Genomic DNA, 20,584 nt, shown 5'->3' with positions numbered 1-20,584 from the left:
TGCTGAATTGCTACATATACTCTTTCTTTACCATAGCCGTGTAGACTCATCCCTGCTATCTTAAATTTGGGGATATGGCCTGCCCTGTACTCTTAAGTTAAGCTTTTTCTAGAGTTTTCTCACTCTAGTGGTCCTTCTTAAAAATGGGGCTCCAGTTCGTTTCTAGACCAGCATATGTGGTTCTGTCTTTGCTGTGCCTAGGCATAGCTATTATGCTACACTGCTGTGCAAACACGCTTTGGTCTGATCCCCCCCTCTCTTTCTCCAATTATATAAAATCACATGACTCCAAAGTTAGATAAATGCCGATGCCGAGCCACAGGAGAACAGGGCTTGAGACCAATATTTTGATGAAGGGATCTATTTCCCCCTTTCATACAGACAGGGCTGATTCCTATTCCCCAAGCCTGCGAGAGGATACTTGGAGTAGAAGAGCAGGAAGAGGGGCTGCTCACTTTGTGCTTTCAATTCTTGTGTTGGTGTAATGAAAAAAAAAGAGAGAGAGAGAACATATTTTTAATTTAGTTATGCAGGATGGTCTCCACTTGCTCTTCTAAATCTGCTCTCTCCCGTAGTATGGCCTTCAGGGACTGCTTTACCCAGGCTCCCCTGACTCTGTGGATTACAGCTGGGTTTGGGCAATGGGACAAACCAGCAGAAGAGTAGAGAGTAGGAGGAGAAGTCTCCAGGAAGGGAGCCCCTTTGTTCCCTCCCTGCAATTTGCCAACAGCTATGCTTCCCTACTTAGGGCTACAGCTCCAGGTGGGTGACATCTCTCATAGTTCGCCTCCAGTGGCTGCTTCTCCCTTGTCCCTTCAGGCCTAGGGGTGGAAGAGTGTGTAAGGGACGTCCACCAACCCTTGTCGATTCCCTCTGTAAACATGCCTTTCATTCAACAGTCCTCAGTGACCCTTTGGAGTACGCCATCTCTTTTTACTGGAAACTTCACTGATTTGACTCTTGGCAGATTCTTAAAAAATGAAACACCTGGATCACAGAATTAAACCACCCCAACTGAACTTTAATAGTACATTCATTTTAGAGGGAATACAAAATGTAATTCAAGAAAATGTACTTAACAATGAAAGGAATTGTGAAAGATACCAACAAAACACCAAAAAAAGAGTAACTTTCTGAAATAGAAAATTAATGCCCAATACATGACTTTGGTCCCCTGTATAGACTATAACTTTAGTGAGCTGCTAGAATAACATTTATTTCCACAGTGTGTACTTAAGTTGATCACAATGCTTTGTAAATTAAAAAATCAATTATAATGCTGTTAGGTGATTGGAGGTATTTATAAACGTGTACTCAGAGAGGAAATCCAATGAAGTTAAGTGTTTGATGAGGCAGAAGATAGTCGTCAATATTTAAGTTGTAATACCACCTGCATGCGTAGGCACTGTATGTCCACACATACAAACTTCTCATTTGCAGAGAAGACTGCATCTCCATCTGTAAATGGCTCAAGCGGGGGCTCTTCCTAAATTCAGAAAACCATGAGATTTGGCTAAACGAAATAAATCTTTACATAAGTGCAAGCTAATTGTTTTCCCCTGCGTTTCAATGACACTAAAGTTTACCCCTGAATATGTTGGGTTTTTTCTTGATCCAAATCAGAGCTGACATTACACGAACATTAGGACAACCCTTTCAAAGCGCACCGACATGAGCAGACAGGGGTGCCAAGAATGTAAGTGAATTACACTGAGACTGCAGTGATACCGATCGGATTTTCCCTGCTTGCCGCTCAGGGCTTACAGCCTCTGCCAGCATGGTGGTTTTGGGTTGGCGCAGTTTCTAGAGCTTTGTTCTGGTTCTACGTTGTCATGGGTCCAAACCACTTTGAGATTCAGGTCTTTTGGAGGCTTTCTGTATCTTCTATCAGATCTTTGGATGTTCAAGGCCGTAAGTTAGTACCAGAATTTTCCAGTTCCCTCTTGGGAAACATGACCTGAGGCCACAGGGAACTGGGAACGATTTGGCTCAGAGCAGGCTACTCTGGCCCATCCAATTCTGGACGCCTAACGTCAGAGCTGGGATTCTGAAGTGAAAATCCGCTATAGTTTTTCCCTTTTCACCCCAATGACTGTCGGGGACAACAAATAAAACCTGCATCTTCTTTTATCACAATTCAATTCTCTGACATACGAGGCTAAGCTCCGTGTTTTTCATTTAAGTTGAAAATGAGTAAACGTGAACAGATATGTCTGATGTGATGGGATTTTTAGAAAGGAAATATTTACCCATCTAATTTTTTCTGTTACCTTTAAATTGCCATTAATAATAGGTGATTGTCTATTACACAGGATTTTTACATTTAATTCCTTCTGTGTATGTGCAAACAGAACAACAGGACTCAGCCATTTAATACAGTACAAGGAACAGGAGTACATCAGGAAACAAAGCTCTAGAAATCTACCAGTTCTTAAATAAATGGCTTAAACTTTTATGTATTGGGCCCCCAGAGTAAATCATTTTGTTCCCACTAGAGATACTATGTCCAACTATGCTTTTTCTTGTTTTTTGTTTGTTTTTTAAGGTTCTCAGGCATTATTTCAGAATTTTGGGTTGATGGTGAGGTGAAGAGAAGGACTGTAGTTAACATTTTCATTTGGTTTCATTTGGAGGAAAAAATAGTCATCTTATAAATCAATCTTTCATATTCAAAGTAACGTTAGAATTTTATGTTTAGGAATTACCCATGAGTATAATTATTAGTCCTGTTTAGAGCAATTTCTTAACTTCAGAATACTTGTTTGCAGGGAAGATTTATTTACATGTCCAGATTTCAGTTAAGTTAAATTTTGCCTGGTTTGTTTAAATCAGTAGGAAAGCAAACCATTTATTTATTCTTTTAAAAATAAGAGCTGATTTGACATAGATTGTGTCAAAATATACTGATGCTAGATTGGTTTGGAATCACTTTAAGTGATCACCTAGTTTGATAACTACTTATAGGAAATGGTTTTGCGTAAGCAACTCAACGAGACCTTGGAAAAAACTGACATCCCCTTTTTGGTTTTTTATAATAGCTATCCTGTAATAACACACTGCAAAATAAATAAATAAATAAGGTGTTTCTACTATTCTGAAGATCATGCTGTAAGGAAAAAAAAGACTCGAATACCAAGTACTATACTGACTATTTTAACATTTAAATTACAATGAAACCATACTTCTAAAAACTTGCCAAAATAAATATAATTTTTCCACTTTTATCTCACTAAAAAATATATCTACTCTATAAACTGTTATTTGGGGGAACTCAACACTCTTCCATTTCTAAATTTTTGTTTCATAGTTTATTTCTGTGACATTTCAGATGAGTTTATGCAGGAACTAAGATGATTAAGCAGTGCAAATTTGCTGAAATATTTTAATGCTGGTATATTTTTATACCATGGCAAACATTTAGATTTAGAAACATATTAAGATATGACTCACTGTTGCATTATTTCCTATATAGTATGAGTCAAACCATGTTTCCTGGATAAAAACTTAGATGCATGAGTTTTGCTACAACAGTCACCTTATAAAGTAGATGTTAGTCACAGCCTCAGCATGAGCCTTAGAAGAGTTTCAGGGTTTACTGAGAATTGATCAGATTTTTCCATTCTTAATTCTAATACATGGTTGCAGACAGAGCCCCATAGCCTCTCCCTGGAAATAGAATGAAGAATATTAATCAGAATTAACTCTCTCAATAGCCTATTATTTCTTGTTGAGAGGAAAATTCCGAAAGTGTTCTTCATTACTGTCGGCACAACGGACATTATAAAATAAATAACCCGATACTTTGACACCCAGCTTCCGGAGGAGTAGTGAGAAGGTGACGTTAACCAGCTGAGCTTACTTACTCTTCCACGCATAATACTGTAGTGACGAGGGAGTCCTCCCACGTGCACAAATACGACACTACAAAGTGCCTGTGATTTCCAAATTCACTGGCCAAACAAAGGGTTTCTTAAGCAATCACAAGACACCAGGCGTGGTTGCTTCCTCGTATGGACGTCGTAGAGAACACATGTGAAGTTTTCTCTGGCCTGACTGTGCACCGTATGTTTACAGCGGCAGTAGCATAGATGATTGAAATCGAACACACAGTAACTACTTAGGGTTTTAAACAAATTACAAAACCACATATGCTCTCATTCAACAGGAAAGCTTAAATCAAAAGGCAACCGGATCCTAAATGCAGTTGGTTTTTTCTCAAAGGCCATGTAACATGCTCATCGAGGGCAGCTTTTATGTATTCTCCTGACACCTTCTGTGAAGTGCCTTGTCAGCACCTCTATAACACAAACTGCTGCTGAAACGTTTGTTTACTCCGTTTTATTAGGGTAGCTTCACTTTGTTTATAAACTAACTTTTTTCATTTCTCCAAGGAGCCATTTCAAAATGATCTTCCAGATGCTGGCTAACTAAGCACTTCTTAACTACTGTCCACAAAGGTCAATCTATTTACTGGCATTTGACTGTATAGAACAGGAAGTCTGTGCTGCATCTTGTGTTCTTAATGAAACCCGACAACACAGGACTGAACGCATTAGTCTCAGAACAGGAGGCCGAAGGATGGCAAAGACCCAAGGGTCAATTATTGAATTGATGGATAAAAATCTAAGAGCTTGGAGGTCCCACTTTTCTTTTCGGGAAGAGGTTTCATTCATGTATGCAAAAATCTGTAAGAAGCAAAAAGGAAAAATTATATTAGTTTTATGTTGTAGCAGTGGATGGGATTAGACGACGTGCAATTTCTTAAGATTTAAGAACAAAATGTGTGTGTGTGTGTGTGTGTGTGTGTGTGTGCGCGCGCGCCAGTAGTGGTAAAAGATAGGTAGCAGAATCTCATTCTTCCATGTTTATTCTTGACAAAAAACTCTGAAATGTAAGCATTGTCTCCTTCTGACAGATGAGGACGTGAACTTCAGGAAAGTTAGTAACAATATGTTACATTTATATCCAAACACTTAATCTGACTTAATTATCACAATTCAGGGAGAGAAGTCACCCAGAGCATGGGTTCTGGACATGGGACTGCCTGGCCTTGAATCCTGGGTCCATAGATAGCTTTGGGACCGTTGGTAAGAAAACATATCTTTGTGCCTCAGTTTTTACATCTGTAAAATGGGTGATAATGAAAACAGTACTTACTTCTTGGGTTTTTTGGGAGGATGACCAGAAGTAATATGTGCAAGCTATGTAAAACAGTGCTCACCTAGTAAGTACCCCACAATGTTAGTTGTCATTATCTCCTTCAGTGAGGACACCAAAGTGCAGAGAACTCAGGTGACTTTCCCAAGTCCCCAAGGGCTGGTTAGTTGGCAGAGTTGGGACAAACATTCCAACTTCCTTGACAGTGAGGAGAGTGCTCAGCCATGTGCTACATTCATGGCTATAGCCTATCTTAGAACAAATACCCTTAGAAAAACCTCCTAAGTACTGGAAAGCTGACACATTGGCTGGCCCATTGACCAATGTTTTCAAACTGGTATACCAATTCCCATCTGATTCCTCACATATTTGGGGATCAATGCAAGTTCTGGTCAGATTCAAAGGAATGGAACAGTACATGCTCCATGAAGATCAAACACTCCCACATGGCTTACTGAAAAGAGGAAAACAAAGGGAAATCACACCCGACTTTAAAACCAGTTCTTTATAATGTTATAGGGACTTTCTTACCAGGGGGAGCCTGTGAGTTAGAGAGCTGCGACTTCTTTCCTCCAGGCTCCTTTGCCAGAAAAAGGAATGTTTTTTTTCCTTTCCTCCTGGTACTTACCCTGCAGGCATCTGGCAATTGGATATACAAAGCAAATTGCAGGGATGGAGAAGAGTAGTCATCTTTGGGTTGCTTATGTTAGGACAAGAGCAGGAAGGTTTGGCAGCCAGAGGTGTTTATGACAGAGAATCTTGGAATAGGGAATGGAGGAAAGACTTGGCAGATGAGCAAGGAAAAAGAAGAATTGATGGTGGATTTCCCTGATTATACAGAGAAAAGGAAAGTTAGGTGGGAATATACAACAGAGCAATACTTTTCTTGTCAGCCAAACTATTTTGGATGAGAAATAAACAGTACTTATATGGTATATCCAAGGAGCAATTTTGAAGATTAGAATTTCAAGATAATGGTGTACAAAAGTCTAGTAGATTAAAATATATTAGTTAACACACACACATACAACTGACATTCTGTCATAGAAAAAGTATATAGCTGAACTTATGATCTAGTTTGGCCAAAGCATACGATGACCCTGAACTGGCTAGCCATAGCGGGCAGTGTAGACAGGGCTCAGCACTCTAGTGTCACACATGAAGATGAGTCAGGTTTTCAGTGGGGAATGACCCGTATCATAGTTCCTGATCTCATTAGAGAGCAATAGAGAGCAATGAGAAGTGAAAAATGGTTTTAGAGAATGAAGCAATTCTGTACTATTTGTTTCCTTTCCCTTTCATCCATCATACTGGGCAATTTTTAGAAATGCTAAAATTTGTATTTCATGAGGTGACCAAGATTTTGGAGGAGATAATTTCTTCTTTTACACTGGGAAAAGTGACATACTTTAGGGATCCTGAAGTTCATGATATAAGTTTTATCTTTTTTTACCTCACCATTTCCTTCCCCCACCCCCAACCCCCCACCCCCATGGTCCTCGTCTCTTGCCCAGAGCTCACCATTTTTTTTTTTTTTTTTAATTTTTTTTTTCAACTTTTTAAATTTATTTTTGGGACAGAGAGAGACAGAGCATGAACGGGGGAGGGGCAGAGAGAGAGGGAGGCACAGAAGCGGAAACAGGCTCCAGGCTCCGAGCCATCAGCCCAGAGCCCGACGCGGGGCTCGAACTCACGGACCGCGAGATCGTGACCTGGCTGAAGTCGGACGCTTAACCGACTGCGCCACCCAGGCGCCCCTGGAGCTCACCATTTTTGATGTTGTGGATCCTAGGTTTGTCTTTAATTGTAAAATATACATAGCATAAAAATCTACCATTTTAACCATGTTCAAGTGTAAAATCAGTGGCATTAAGTACATTTATATTGTTGTGCAACTATGTTGTTTATGTTTTTTTATTTTCTGTATATCAAGATGTTTTGACATTTTAAAACCTTTCTGGTTGGGAAGAGATTGCCTCTCCCCAGGGCTAGCCATTCTTTTTTTTTTAATGTTTATTTATGTATTTTGGGAAAAAGAGAGAGAGAGAGACAGGGACAGAGGGAGGGAGGGAGGGAGGAAGTGGGGGAGGGGGAGAGGGAGAGAGAGAATCCCAAGCAGGCTCCACACTGTCAGCACAGAGTGATGCAGGGCTCGATCTCACTAACTGTGAAATCAGGACTTGAGCTGAAATCCAGAGTTGGACCCTTAACTGACTAAGCCACCCAGGTGCCCCAGGGCTAGCCATTCTTCAGAGACAGCCCAGGGCTCACCCAGGAGCTGTCCTTTGATATGCAAAGTAACCAAGCCTGAGCCCCTCCACGTGGTCCTGTATCCCAGGGGCAATATTCCTCCGGAGAGGCCCAGGCTGTCCTCCGGCTCCTGCTCCTTCTGCCTCCCATCTACTCTAGTACCTTCCTTGCGGCTCTGGTGTTGTGCAGTGTTTGCTGTATGATACAACTTATTTTCCCGAGCCTTTCCTGTGCTTTTCTTGTGGCTGCACCGGACTGGCCATCACGTAAAAGAACACAGAATAGCAACCATCGCCACCATCCATCTCCAGAACCTTTTCTTCATCACCCCAAACTGAAACCCTGTACCCGTTAAACAATAACTCCACATTTCCTTCTCCCTCCAGCCGATCCTAGATTTTAATGAAAGGCTGACACATTGGATATATCAATTAATAACGTTTCAGTGCTACTCTGAAATCAGCTTCCAAGGCTGATAGAATTTATACGTGTTTTTGCACACCTGACTAACAAATTTGCTATGAACAATCTAAACGAGTCAAGTTGAGTTTTGATTCCTTAGGATAGAGGCTCTCTCTACAGGGCTTTGCTAAGAATATAGAGTTTGATTTGGTACTTACAAGGTGGTATGGATCAAAATTAGTGTTCTTTAGATTTATCTTCTTTTTTTTTTTTAACATTTATTTATTTTTGAGACAGAGAGAGAGCATGAACAGGGGAGGGTCAGAGAAAGAGGGAGACACAGAATCTGAAACAGGCTCCAGGCTCTGAGCTGTCAGCACAGAGCCCGACGCAGGGCTCTAACCCATGGACCGCTAGATCATGACCTGAGCAGAAGTCGGACGCTTAACCGACTGAGCCACCCAGGTGCCCCTAGATTTATCTTCTTTAGAACACTTTCAGCCTCTCATGGAAAGTTTCCTCTTGGCTCTGACTGGGTACTGTGATTCTGGGCTACTTTTCTACTACTGTTAATGCAACTCCATTGTGGTTTCAGAATTTGGGGGCAAATGCGAACTTTATTTGGTTGTTCACTGAAATCACCTGAGGACTGTGTTAAGACTACTCTGATGGCTTGCTCCCACCCCCAGAGACTGATTTAATTAATCTGGGCTGTAACATGGGTATCCCTCAGGTTTTTTAACCGCCCCCCCAACCCCGGATGATTCTAACATGCAACCAAGGCTGGGAACCACTGTTTTAGAACCTTTACCCAACCCCTGAAACAGCTGAAAATTATTCATTTATCACACTTAACAACAAAAGACCCATCAGTCAAACAAATGACGTTAGCTTCCAGAATTCAGTTTGTGATCATTACTATACAATCTGATTTTCCTTTGGAAATTGAACCCTATGTGGATAGCAGTTAATATTTACTGAAGACTTATGTGTGCCAGGCATGGGGCTAAGCAATTTGTAAGTCTCATTCTGTTTAATCCTTACACAAACTTGCAAAATATTATTATTCCTGTTTTAGTGAGGAGGAAATCAAGGCCTAGTAGATTAGTTACCATGCCCCAAGTCACCCTCCAGGGAAGTAGGGAAATCATGGAGGAGCCACACTCAAGCAGTGGGACCAAAACCCTCCTTTTAGCCACTACATAGTCTGCCACCTTCTCCGTAAACAGCCTGTGATACAAAGGCTCACGTGAAGTTCACAGCTAACCGGTTACGGTTACGGGTTTGTAAGAGGCTTGTTTGCAAAAGTGTTACAAAGGTTTGTGGGTATCGCTGCTCCTGTCTATATAGTTAAAAACCACAGCTATAGCTAAGTAGCTACTTGTCTTTCTTTGGGGCTTTTTTTTTCCCCCTTCACACTTTTTACAGTTAAACTGCAGGCAGAGACTGTCATAAGTTTACCTGCCTTGTGAAAGACATTAGGGTATCCTGCCCATGGTTTTGTATAATCCATTCTTTAAAAAACTTTTGGTGTCCATTATACTCCAAAAACTTTTTTTAAACACAGAATTTTGGGGGGGACGTTATTTTCCAGGCATATGATGTTTTAAAGAAATCCCTTCCCCCAAACCATAGGTGCTTTGTGGTAGAGGGGACGGGAGCCTATTTCCCTAGGAAGACTGGGGCAGGGATATGGCTCCAGTACTAAAGAGTGTCCCCTGCCTTGTGCTTCAGGTGATCCCGGGACTGGACCCAAAAGAGAGTTCATGCTAAAGTTTGGAGCTCTGGGCCTGCACATTCCAGGGTGCTGGCCCTTAACTCTTCGAGAAAAGGACACTGTGGAACATCTCCTATAAACTCCTATAAACACAAGATTTTGCAAATGATTTGAAAGTGATCCATGTGCTGCCCGTGTTGTGCAAGAAGAACCCTGGTCTAGGGGAAGTTCTGGCCCTCCCCGCATGCACTTTCCCTATCCCCGGCCCTTCCCATCACCCATATGTCCTAACTGCAAGAAGACTTAAGCCTAGTGTTCCGTTAGAGGGGGCAATTTTAGGCAGCAGATTATTCTGAGAAAAATGAAGCTTGGTGTATCTTGGCCATATAAACTGAGGCACAGTGGATGTGAGCTCAAGATAAGGGAGGGGAATGGTGGTCAGAAACCATAAAATAGAGGACAGGAGAAGCACGGAAACCGAGCCAAGTTGCAGATTAACTGGGTCTTAAGCCTTGGTGGAAAGAGACTTGCTGTCCTCCTGAACACTGTGGGGAGATGAGTCCCTCACCATTTCTATTCTATTCTATGCCATTCCATTCTTTTTTTTTTTTTTTTTTTTTACTTAATACTGTGATGGACTCTTGACATGCCAAAAAAGAAATACACCATCCCTAAAGCTGTTTTTCTATAAAGTGAGGGCCTGGCCTCAATTATCTGAAAGAGCAGTGATGACTAACTTAAAGGGTGTAGACATAATATGCAGCTTTTCTTTTGGGAGAAGAACTATGGCTCTTGCTGTCTAAATTTTAAAAATTCAGTGTAATTGTGTCTTTATTCACAACCACCATTTTATAATGGTGAAGGAAGAGGTGTCAAAAAATATTACTTTAGAGGAACATTCTCTTTTAAAATAATTTTTTTAATGTTTATTATTTTTGAGAGAGAGAGAAAGAGAGAGACAGAATGTGAGCAGGGTAGGGGCCAAGAGAGAGGGAGAGACAGAATCCGAAGCAGGCTCCAGGCTCTGAGCTGTCAGCACAGAGCCGGATGCGGGGCTCAAACTCACAAACCGTGAGATCATGACCTGAGCCGAAGTCGGATGCTTCACCAACTGAGCCACCCAGACACCCCTAAAGGAACATTCTCTTAAAAGGTCACATGTCTTAAAATGATTTCACTAATCCCCAAACACATCGTTGGTGATGCATAAATGATAAAGGGATTTCCAGCTGTTCATGGATAGAACTTAAAATATTACCAAACAAATTCATTGTGGTTATGCATGAAGAGTTCTGAGATTCTTTCATCCTTACTAGCATTGTGATATTTTGCACATACGTAATTGACAAATTTCATATGTTTTACAACCCCCATTCATGTTACTTTTTACATAAAGAGTTCCAGGAATGAACAGAAAACTCCAGTACTGTTTACTTGAGTTTGCTCTGTATTTTGAAGACCATATTTCCACTAATCAGACTGCCTAGAAATTATAGCCCTAAAGAATTTCTAAAAGATGAAGACATTATTTTAGAATGAGCCAACGGTTCACTTTTGAAACTTCAGAACTGAATAATATATTCTAATGGCAAGTGGAAAGCAGTTTAAAATGACCAGCAGTTATCCACAGCTATTGGGAATGTAGGGACTGAGTGGCTTGATGTGGGCTGGAAATTAAAATACAAACATTATCTGAGGCAAGATTGGAGGTCTGATATATTTTCTGTGTTCTGTTCCATTTCAGGAAGAAAGTTTCTATTTATCTCTGTGAAATGATGACAACAGCTGATCAACATAAGGAGGAATTCATTAATTTATACACTATCCCTTTAGTACATAAACAGTTTGGAATATGTTGTTGGTCCCATGCATGATTTCATATTGGACAGCCAAAATAATGTCATTTCCTGAAAATACCATGTTTGTTGTTGTTGTTGTTGTTTTTTTTTTTTTTTTTTTTTTTTTATCACGTAAGAAATGTTTTATGTGTACCAACAGAAGATTTTATGTGAGGGGTAATCTGATTATTTCTTAATTTAGACCAACATTTATATTAGCCAGTCTCCTTAAATCTCCGTCTCAGCCTTTTAATTCATAGGACTGTGGAGAAGAAAAAAGAAACCGCACACTTGGCCCCAGCTCCTTGATCTGGCATGCAGAAAAAGGTCTTTGCCTTTTATTTTTAAAGGAACAAGTTGGAATTGAGACAAAGCGGTCCAGATATTTATAACGTCTTTACCATTCTTTTGTGAAAAGTTGGATGAATCTTCTCATATGCAACCCCTGAAATGAGTACTTTCTCTCTGCTAGTACTGTGGCTAAGAGGACAGGCTCTGTGCTTCAACTGCCCGGCTGTGAACCCCAGTTCCAACACTCCCTAGCTGTCGGACCCAGGGTAAGGTATTTGCCTCATCTGTAAAATGGGAACAATAATACTATCTATTTTACAGGTTGCTGTGAAGATAATAAGTTAGGTATGTAAAAATTAGCACTCAAAAGGTTAGCCATTTTGATGTTGATAATAATGATATTTGAGGGTTGAGCTTGACTTCATTACAGGGTGCTGGGCATTTTACATTTTGCTAGTTCCACTTCCAACCTTTGGAAGTCCTAGACTCATGTTCTCGGAGCAAGCAGTAATTCTAACCTGCCTACACCTTGGGACAACGGCTGACATAAATAGTTCCAGGTTTCCTAAATTCCCCACTCCCCTCCCTCCTGGCATGCTGGAAGAGGCTGGTGCCCCACTGGATACACAGCTGTCAAATCTCCTCTTTACTGGGCCAGTAGAGTGGTGTGGCCCGCTTTTGAGGGACACAGAAAGCAGCTCTGTTATCCCGAGGAAGGAGTAGAGATAGAGTAGATTGCTAGTACTTTCTGGGGACACAAGGAAGACAATTAGTTGGGATAGCTCATTCATAATCACTTTACATTGGTTACATTTTGAAGTGATAATATTTTGGATATTTGGGGTTAAATAAAATTGATGAATTTTTACCATTTCTCTTTACTTTTTGTTATTTGGCTAATAGAACATTACAAATTCCATATGTGGCACAAGTGTATTTCTATTGGACTGCATGTGTTCTGTTAGAGGAACAGGAGAACTTCTGAACGCAATCACAGGTCTTTGCCTTGTCCCGGTTAGGATGCGTGGAAATGATTCCTGCCTTGTATGGGAGATTGGTGTAGGCCATTTCTGACCACAATTTTCGTGTGGGCCAAGTAGACAAAAAGGACATGAGCAGAAGGTGCCCCCCAGGGCCCATGGCAAGCATTCTGAAATAACAGAATGTATGCACCAAACAGTAGCTGTGATTTTTAAATCATCAGATAAGCTCTCCATGAAATAACTTAAATCAGGATACTGCAGCATTTCATAAGGTTTCAAGTGCTATGTAAATGAAAGGTTCTAACAAGCACCAATAATCTATTGACAAAGCAAATTAGTGAGTGGTCAATGTAAATTTCCTTATTCAAAGATGGCTTGAGGGGCACCTGGGTGGCTCAATCAGTTGAGCACCAACTCTTGACTTGGGCTTGGCTCACTCAGGTCATGATCTCAGGTCGTGGGATAGAGCTCTGAGTCAGGTTCCATGCTGAGCATGGCTCCTGCTTGAGATTCTCTCCCATTCCTCTCCCTCTGCTCCTCCCCCAGTTTCTCTCTTTCTCTCAAAAATAAAATAAAATTAGAAGAAAAAAAAAGACGACTTGATACTTCCCATTTAAGGTACAGTTCAAATACATGTTTGGGGCCTAGTGAGTTACCTACACTTCATCTGCATAACTTGTCATGTTAGCCCCAAGGTGAGAATCAGTGTCTGACTTTCTGATTATGTTCACTCTAGGCTTTTTCCCTGTTCTTTGGGAATCTTTGCCATGCATACATGCAGAAGCAAACCTGGATAATATTTGCTGATAGTATCAATGCCACTATCATAAAATGCCCTCATAATCCTCATCTGGTGTCCCCAACCCATAAACAGGCGATCTAAATAAAAACACAGCTTCAAAGTGAATCTCCTACTCCCCACTCCTTCTAACCGGACTTCTAGGCTCTAAGCCCCTTGCATCCAGCAACTCTGGCTTAATAGTAAATAAAGGGGGAAAATAAATTTTCATATGAATATGTGTATGTATACACAGAGGGCTTGAAAATCAACATACAGCAATAACCGAGATCTCATGATAAAAGGCAAATTTATTTGAAAACGGGAACCTGTTGAAAATCACTGCTTTTATCTTTTATACTGTTTGTATGCAGTGGATTAGTCATGATCAGAGGAGAGACCTTTCCCTCCTGCTGTCTTCCTCTAAAGGGCTTAGGGAATAACAATCCTTCTCACAAGCTTGTGGTCCCCTCTGAGCCCATTCCCAAGGTATTTAATTGGCTGGGAAGGGGTATTTTTATATATATGCACTCAAAGATCACAGAGGAAACTCCAAGAACTGACCTCCCAATTCGCACCAGGCCAAGACCAACACTGCCCACATCAGAAAGGGTTTATGGCCTCTGAGTTGTATTCAAAGTTGCTTAGTGGAACTAGACATTCTTTCTCTCAAAGACACATGTTCTGCATATTAGTCCTTAACCCCCCCCCCCAAAAAAAAGGTGATTTAATTCCTATTATGCCACCAAACATTTCTACTAGTAAAACAAAAGAAACGCATAGAAGCCATGTCAGTTTCTATATCACAGCCTTTCTGTTGCACAAACTCCCTGGTTCAGGGTGGAATGGAAGATGTGGCCTCTCGTGGTCCTACTTCATTTCAGAAGAGGGCACCTTTGTGTAACTTATTGATTCAGACCAGTTTCTGCCCCAACAGAGAATGGGGTAGAAGTGTGAGGACAATGGGGACCAGAGAGAAGAGAACATAGCTATGAATCCAAGTTAATTTAGGGGGCAAGGTGTCCTTTTCCACCCTGGAGGATGAGTATATGCAAGTAATCAAAAGCAGTGATGGAGGCGGGAAGTAAGATAAAGTCACTTCTCTAGCTTCTACAGGTCAGGCACTACCTATCTCTTCTTTTCTCCAAGATGGTGCCAGGAGGGAGTTATGGCCAACTGCTTACATCCTTCAGGGTCAACCTTGTTCTTTTTTTTAAACTTAAAACAAATAAATATATATTTGAGAGAGAGGGAGAGAGACATAGAGCACAAGTGGAGAAGGGGCAGAGAGAGAGGGAGACACAGAATCTGAAGCAGGCTTTGAGATGTCAGCACAGAGACTGATGTGGGGCTCGAGCCCACAAACCATGAGATCATGACCTGAGATGAAGTCGGGGCCTTAACCAACTGAGCCACCCAGGCGCCCCTCAGCCTTGTGCTTTTGAAGACTGGGAAGTGGCGCTGCGAAACTCCCAGTCCCCAGCTTCCAGTATGAGGCCAGTGCATGCTCAGACACATTCCGGGCTCTGCTACCTGTTCCACCAGAGGAGACTCAAACTCACAGCATTATAGAGCTGACTGCTAAGCCTGCACCAAACCAGGTCAGCACCCATCCCTGAACCTAGGCACCCATCTTTAGTTCCCCAGGCAGCCTCTGGCCTGCTGGGTCATGGCACATGCTGTACATGCCTAACTCTCCCAACCCTGAGATGGACCAGCCATTCCTGTGTGTGGCTTTGTGCTCATAAAGCATATGACTCTAAACTGAAGAACCCCTGTAGATATTTCTGACAGTGATATGAAAAGAATACTTTGTAAGAGGGTACAAATGCCTTCTTTAGAGGAACTGCAAAAGCTTAGCGAGGGGTTTCTCCAAGCAACCAACTTTGCCTTTAATTAGCATTATGGACATATTATGAGGTCCACGTTTTTTCATGGCCAGAAAGAGTTACATCCCCAATAGGTAAACTGGGAAACTTGTGAACTGTTGGCTGAACTTTTATGACAAGTAATGAATGCTCTGACTTTATCAACAGGGACCCTTCTCAATGGCAGCTGGAATGCTGTGGGTTGGCCACCACATTGTGTGTTGGGAGAAACAGAAGTCAAAGCACAGAGAACACAGACCCATGGGTAGGAGGTACAGGAAGGTGACCTGAAGCTCAGGGAAGTCAGGTTGTAACTGATACCCATCCAAAGGTGGAGGGGGCTGCCTCCTCCACAGGCACTGAGCCAGGCTAGCAAGGCTGGGGTGGGGGTGGGGGTGGCTTTTAACCCTCTGACAGTGGTCTGGGCTGGCTTAGTGGAGGGTCAAGGCTCCCTTTCAGGGGACTGTACTAGGTGTAAGAAACACTATAGCATAGAGTCAGCGGGTTAGGGGAGCAGGGAAGTGGGGTAAAGGTGAGAAGCCAGAGGAGAAGGCTCTAGGCCTCCCTAGGACCTATTCTTGTCGCAAAAGTGAGTCAGAAGGCTACCCAGAGCCGGGCTATGGAAACCAAGTGGCTTAACTTACTGTGAAAGGCAAGGAGCACACAGCAAAGGTGATGGTCATAATAGCCAGGAGAATGAGGTGGTCTGTCTCCTCCGCCATGGACAGCCTTTCCCCTCTCCTGCGGGCCCCAGGGGCGTCCCGGCAGCTGCCCAAGGAGGGCCCGCAGCGGCTTCTCCTGCTCCGACGGTGCATGCGGATGAGGTTGAGGATGACGCTGAAGTTGCAGGCGAGCACCGCGACGATGAGGAGGAGCAGCAGGGTGGCATACAACTGCAGGTACGTAGTCTGGCCGTGCTCGATGAAGCACCACGTCCCGGGGCAGTACTGGACGTACTGCCCGTAGTTCAGCAACGGCAGCGAGCAAAAGAGTAGGGAGACGGCGTAGATGGTGGGCAGCACTGCCAGGCCGCTGCGGCGCGTGACACGACGCTGGTAGAAGTAGGGGTGCCCGATGGACAGGTAGCGCTCCAGGGCCATGGCGAAGAGCATGAGCATCGTGGCCAGGCTGAAGAAGGTCATGGCGAAGGCGAAGTAGGTGCACGCACGGCTCTCAGGCGCCAGAGCCACCAGGGTCTGGTTCCGAGCGTAGGAAGCCAGCACCACCGGGCTGATGAGGCAGGTCCCAAGCAGGTCGGTGAACACCAGCTCTGTCACCAGCACGTGGAACAAGGAGACCGAGTTCCCGCGTCCCGCGCTGCGTCCCGCGTCCCCCCGCCAGCGGCGCGCCAGCAGCGCCAGAGCGATGAGGTTCCCCAGCACCCCGGCCGAGAACATCACCGAGCTGATGGCCGGGCTTTCGCCGGAGGGGAGCCACTGCCGGGACCCGCAGTCCTCGGGCCAGGAGTCATTGGAGATATTGCCCATGGTGGAGCGCCGGCAGGAGAGCGGCGCCCTCCTCTCCCGGCTCGTACCTGGGAGGAGGAGGGTCTGAGAGCGCTCCCGCACGCAGAGGGAAAGGGGGAGGGATCCAAGTCCAGAGCCCCCTTCCGGCCCCCAGCGCGCCCAGGGCAGGCTCGGCCCCAGGGCTCGCGTCGCTCCGGGAGAGGCCACTAGGCTGCAGCATCCGGGCGGCGCTCAGGGCTCCTCTGCCGATCCGGGCTCCTCTCGGCCACGGCCCCGCGCCCAGGGGGCGGCCGCCACCACTCCGCACCCGCCTGGGGACGGACTCAGAAGCGGAGTCACCGTCCCCAGGGCTAGCGCCCGCAAGCCGCCCCAGAGATGGGACGCGCGCGTCCCACCCCGTGGGGGCACTGCGAGTTCACTGCAAGGTCCTCAGCGGGGAGAGGGGAGGAGACGGCCCCGACCCCGAACGCCGGCCCGGCCCGGCCCCGCGGGCGCTGGGCTGGAGCTGCGCTGTGGCCCCGCTCCCACCCAAACCCTGGGGAGTGGGTGCTGGAAGCCGCACGGCTAGGAAGCGTTGAGCCCAGGCGGAGCGCTGGGAGCGAGAGCGGGGCACTTGTGGGGTGTGCGCAGAATTCACGGAAGGCGAAAACGGGAAAGCAAGAGTGACTCACCAGACAATGGAGAAGTTAGGAGGACCAGTCCCAGCCGTGTGCATAAGAAGGGAACAACAGACCCTAAAGACAGCTTGCAGTAAGATCAGTGTTCTTTTTCTTTTTTCTTTTCTTTTAACATTCTCAGGAAGATAAGCCAAGGGGCCGGGACCAAAATTGGGAGGAAGTTGAAAGTACGCCTGGTGGGTGTGAGGAACCGAACCAGGCGCGCCGCTGAGCTGCCTGTTGCATTGTCGGCTTTGATTCGGTTGCCAGCATTTCGCCTTTTCCTGTGTCAACACCAGAACGGCTAACCACTCGTTTCAGCAAGCAAGCAAGAATGAAAAGAAAAAAGAGAAATGTTCCTGATGTGTGGAATTGTGTTTGTGAACACAGCCGGAAAGCACCGCACGGCGGCTCTGCACTCAAGATCGGCCCTGAGAGAAAATGTTGCTCAGGATTAATCTTTTCATGTTAACTGTGCAGAGCACATTTGGAAAGACCCATTCCTGGTAAAGTGTATTACTAAGTTAAAGAAACTAGGGCTGACAAACGTGTCACAGTTGCAGACTCCTGAAAATGGGCTGGTGTTTAAAACAACAACAAAAAAATCCAGTTTGATGGTCGAAAAGGGGTAATTCTATTCTGTGAGGAAGGTCATAGTCACTTGGGGACGGGAGGAAGACTGGGAGGTGGAAGGATCTGCATAGGGAACAGGCAAGGGGAAAAAGTCCTCACAGTGGAAGAAAGAAAAAATTACCTGTTGAAGAACACATCTTACCACAGCCTGCTTGCTCGCCATGAATATGTTAGCTCACCTTGATACTTGGTCTGGGAATTGAAATGGAGATGGGGCTCCCAAAGGACAAGTTCACAGGGAGTCTATTTTTCTCGAATAAGGAGTTCAGCAGTCACAGGTAGGTGGGCCTCTCAGGACCCACCTCCTTCTGTTCTCCAGCCCTTCGTTCCTAGCATACCTATGGCTTTCAGTCTACATGTTCTTTCCCCATGTAGTCACCAGTCAGGATTCAACCAGAGAAAAAGAACCACTATAAGTGATGAAGAATGACAGATTTATTGTTAGGCACCAGATCTGTGCTGTTCAACATAGTAGCCACTAGCCACATGTGGCAATGTAAATGAATTAAAATGAACTGAGAGTAAAAATGTAGTTTCTCGGTTGCACTAGGTACACTTCAAGTGCTCGATAGCCACATGCATGTGACTAGTGGCTATCGTTGGGCAGCTCATATACAAAACATTTCCATCATCACAGAAGTTCTATTGGAGAATGAGGCATCAGACCTTACATGATTGTGGGAGCTCATTGAGAAGTCTGTTCAAAGCTGTTTGCGGTCTTTGATTCTAGTGTTGAATGTGAAGTCACCATAGGTCAGACAGAATGGCAGTCAGGGTAGAAAGCTAGACCTGGATAAAAGCAAGTACAGGCTTGGAACCTGCAGGGGCTAACTGGAATTCATGAAAAACTAGAATCCTCTAAGACAGACTGGATTTGTGTGTGTCCCTCACTACCTCTGACCTTGGTAACAGGCATACTACAGAAGAAGCTGGCATCCTTCATGGGGCTGCACATGCATTTGGCTTAGGACACGGAGAAGCTGAAGGAGGAGACCCACCAGCAAGGTGAGCCAGCAGATGAGTGACAATGTACTAGAGTCACCACTGTGCCTGGAGCCCTTGCATTGTCCTTCAGAGCATGAAAACCATAGCTGCTGCTTCGCCGCTGCCCTCTCCATCACATACAGCACTTCTCTTGTGGCTAATGCTAACCTTGAAACCATGCAGAATTCTGAAGAACAGATCCTGCTCAGCTGAGTTGACCCAGTATAAAGCTACCACACTGCCCCGTGGGTCCAGGCATGAAGTCTGCATTGAAAGAGGAGGGTGAGAAAGAGGCAGCTCCTGTGAGCTCTCTCTCTCTCTCTCTCTCTCTCGCTCTCGCTCTCTCTCGTGCCTGTTTCTTTCATCAGGAAAGCTAGTTTTCTAGAAGCACCTCAGTAGACTTCCCTTTGTGTCTCTTTAGCCAGAACATGGTAAATTGGCCACTCCTTAGCTCCATAGGAAGCTGAGATGAGGGTATTGGGCATTTCCAGCTTCTTCCAGAGTAGAGACAGGCAGGGGAGAACGGGCTGAGAGTGGCATTGGGTTAGTCAGCCACTTGTCCACTGTTATGCACAGTGCATTCCTACACTATCCCCTCTGTGGAGCCTGAAAGGAAGGGCAAGAACACCCATTCCAAGTTGCACCCATTGCATTTGAAGAAACTGAGGCACAGAAAAGTTGATGATCTTACCCAAGGACATACAAAGTTAGTGCAAAGCTAGGAGTATGGAAGCCAGACCACCTCAATTACATTACAGACCCCTGCATATTGCACACATTGTCCATTTAAAGCCAGAAAGGAGTACATGGCAAGATACCATCCTCAATACTGCATTAGAGCTCCCTGGCAAATCACCCAACACAATTTAGATGTTACTTTTTGCCTGACATTGGTGAAATTTGAAAAGATTACACATATGCAGTATGACCAGAGAGAGAGAGAGAGAGAGAGAGAAATGGGCTTACTATTGGTGGAAGTGTGAGTGTGGCTACAGCCTTCTTGGTGAGAATGGTCTGTTAATTATCACAAATTTTGAATATGCTTCAGCCCAGAAATAATATTAAAGAAATGTACTGCCTCAGGAGACATAATCTGACAAATACACAAAGTTATCATATATGCACAGCAGAAAGAATGTTCGTTATTGCAAGAATCTAGAGGACTTCCATAGGGGACTTGTTTAATAAATTTTGATATACCTATGCAATGGATTATATAGTTGCTGAAAAGGATGATATGAATCTGTAGTTCTTGATAATGATCTTTACCACATATTGAGTTAAAGGCATGTATATTATTTCATTCATATAAAATGATATGTATAAGCATTTGCATAGAGCAGCATCTAGAAGGATGTTCAGCAAAATGTTAGTAGTAATTTCTCTGGGTAGTACTTTTTTCTTCATGCCTGTTTGTTTTGACTGATTTTTCTATAAATATGTATTACCTTTATATTAGGAAATGCAAGGAAGCTGCATTAGAAAAAATTTTTGAGGAAAAAATCACTGGAGGAGACTGTCCTTTCTACTTGGCAGAAAGAAGGGAGTTAGACGCTAATGT

The 20,584-nt window shown here is 44.0% G+C and overlaps 2 protein-coding genes across 2 annotated transcripts in view; both read right to left on the bottom strand.

Annotated features, from left to right (window-relative positions):
* Positions 1-1,000: 1,000 nt before the first annotated feature.
* On the bottom strand, positions 1,001-18,953 carry PTGER2 (prostaglandin E receptor 2). The gene is made up of 2 exons (XM_058739052.1): positions 15,929-18,953; positions 1,001-4,685 (listed from the first exon to the last, which is right to left on the bottom strand). The coding sequence occupies exons 1-2, from the start codon at positions 16,769-16,771 to the stop codon at positions 4,464-4,466; spliced, it is 1,065 nt and encodes a 354-aa protein (XP_058595035.1). The 5' UTR covers positions 16,772-18,953; the 3' UTR covers positions 1,001-4,463.
* The window catches only part of PTGDR (prostaglandin D2 receptor), a 60,548-nt gene continuing 44,519 nt past the window's right edge, over positions 4,556-20,584 (bottom strand). The window contains exon 3 of the mRNA XM_058739051.1: positions 4,556-4,685. The gene's annotated coding sequence lies outside the window, so the exon portion shown is untranslated. The remainder of the gene's footprint in view (positions 4,686-20,584) is intronic.

The sequence above is a fragment of the Neofelis nebulosa genome, chromosome 7, assembly GCF_028018385.1.
Source record: "Neofelis nebulosa isolate mNeoNeb1 chromosome 7, mNeoNeb1.pri, whole genome shotgun sequence".
Lineage (NCBI taxonomy): Eukaryota > Metazoa > Chordata > Mammalia > Carnivora > Felidae > Neofelis > Neofelis nebulosa.
This window is presented reverse-complemented; position numbering and strand designations above follow the sequence as displayed.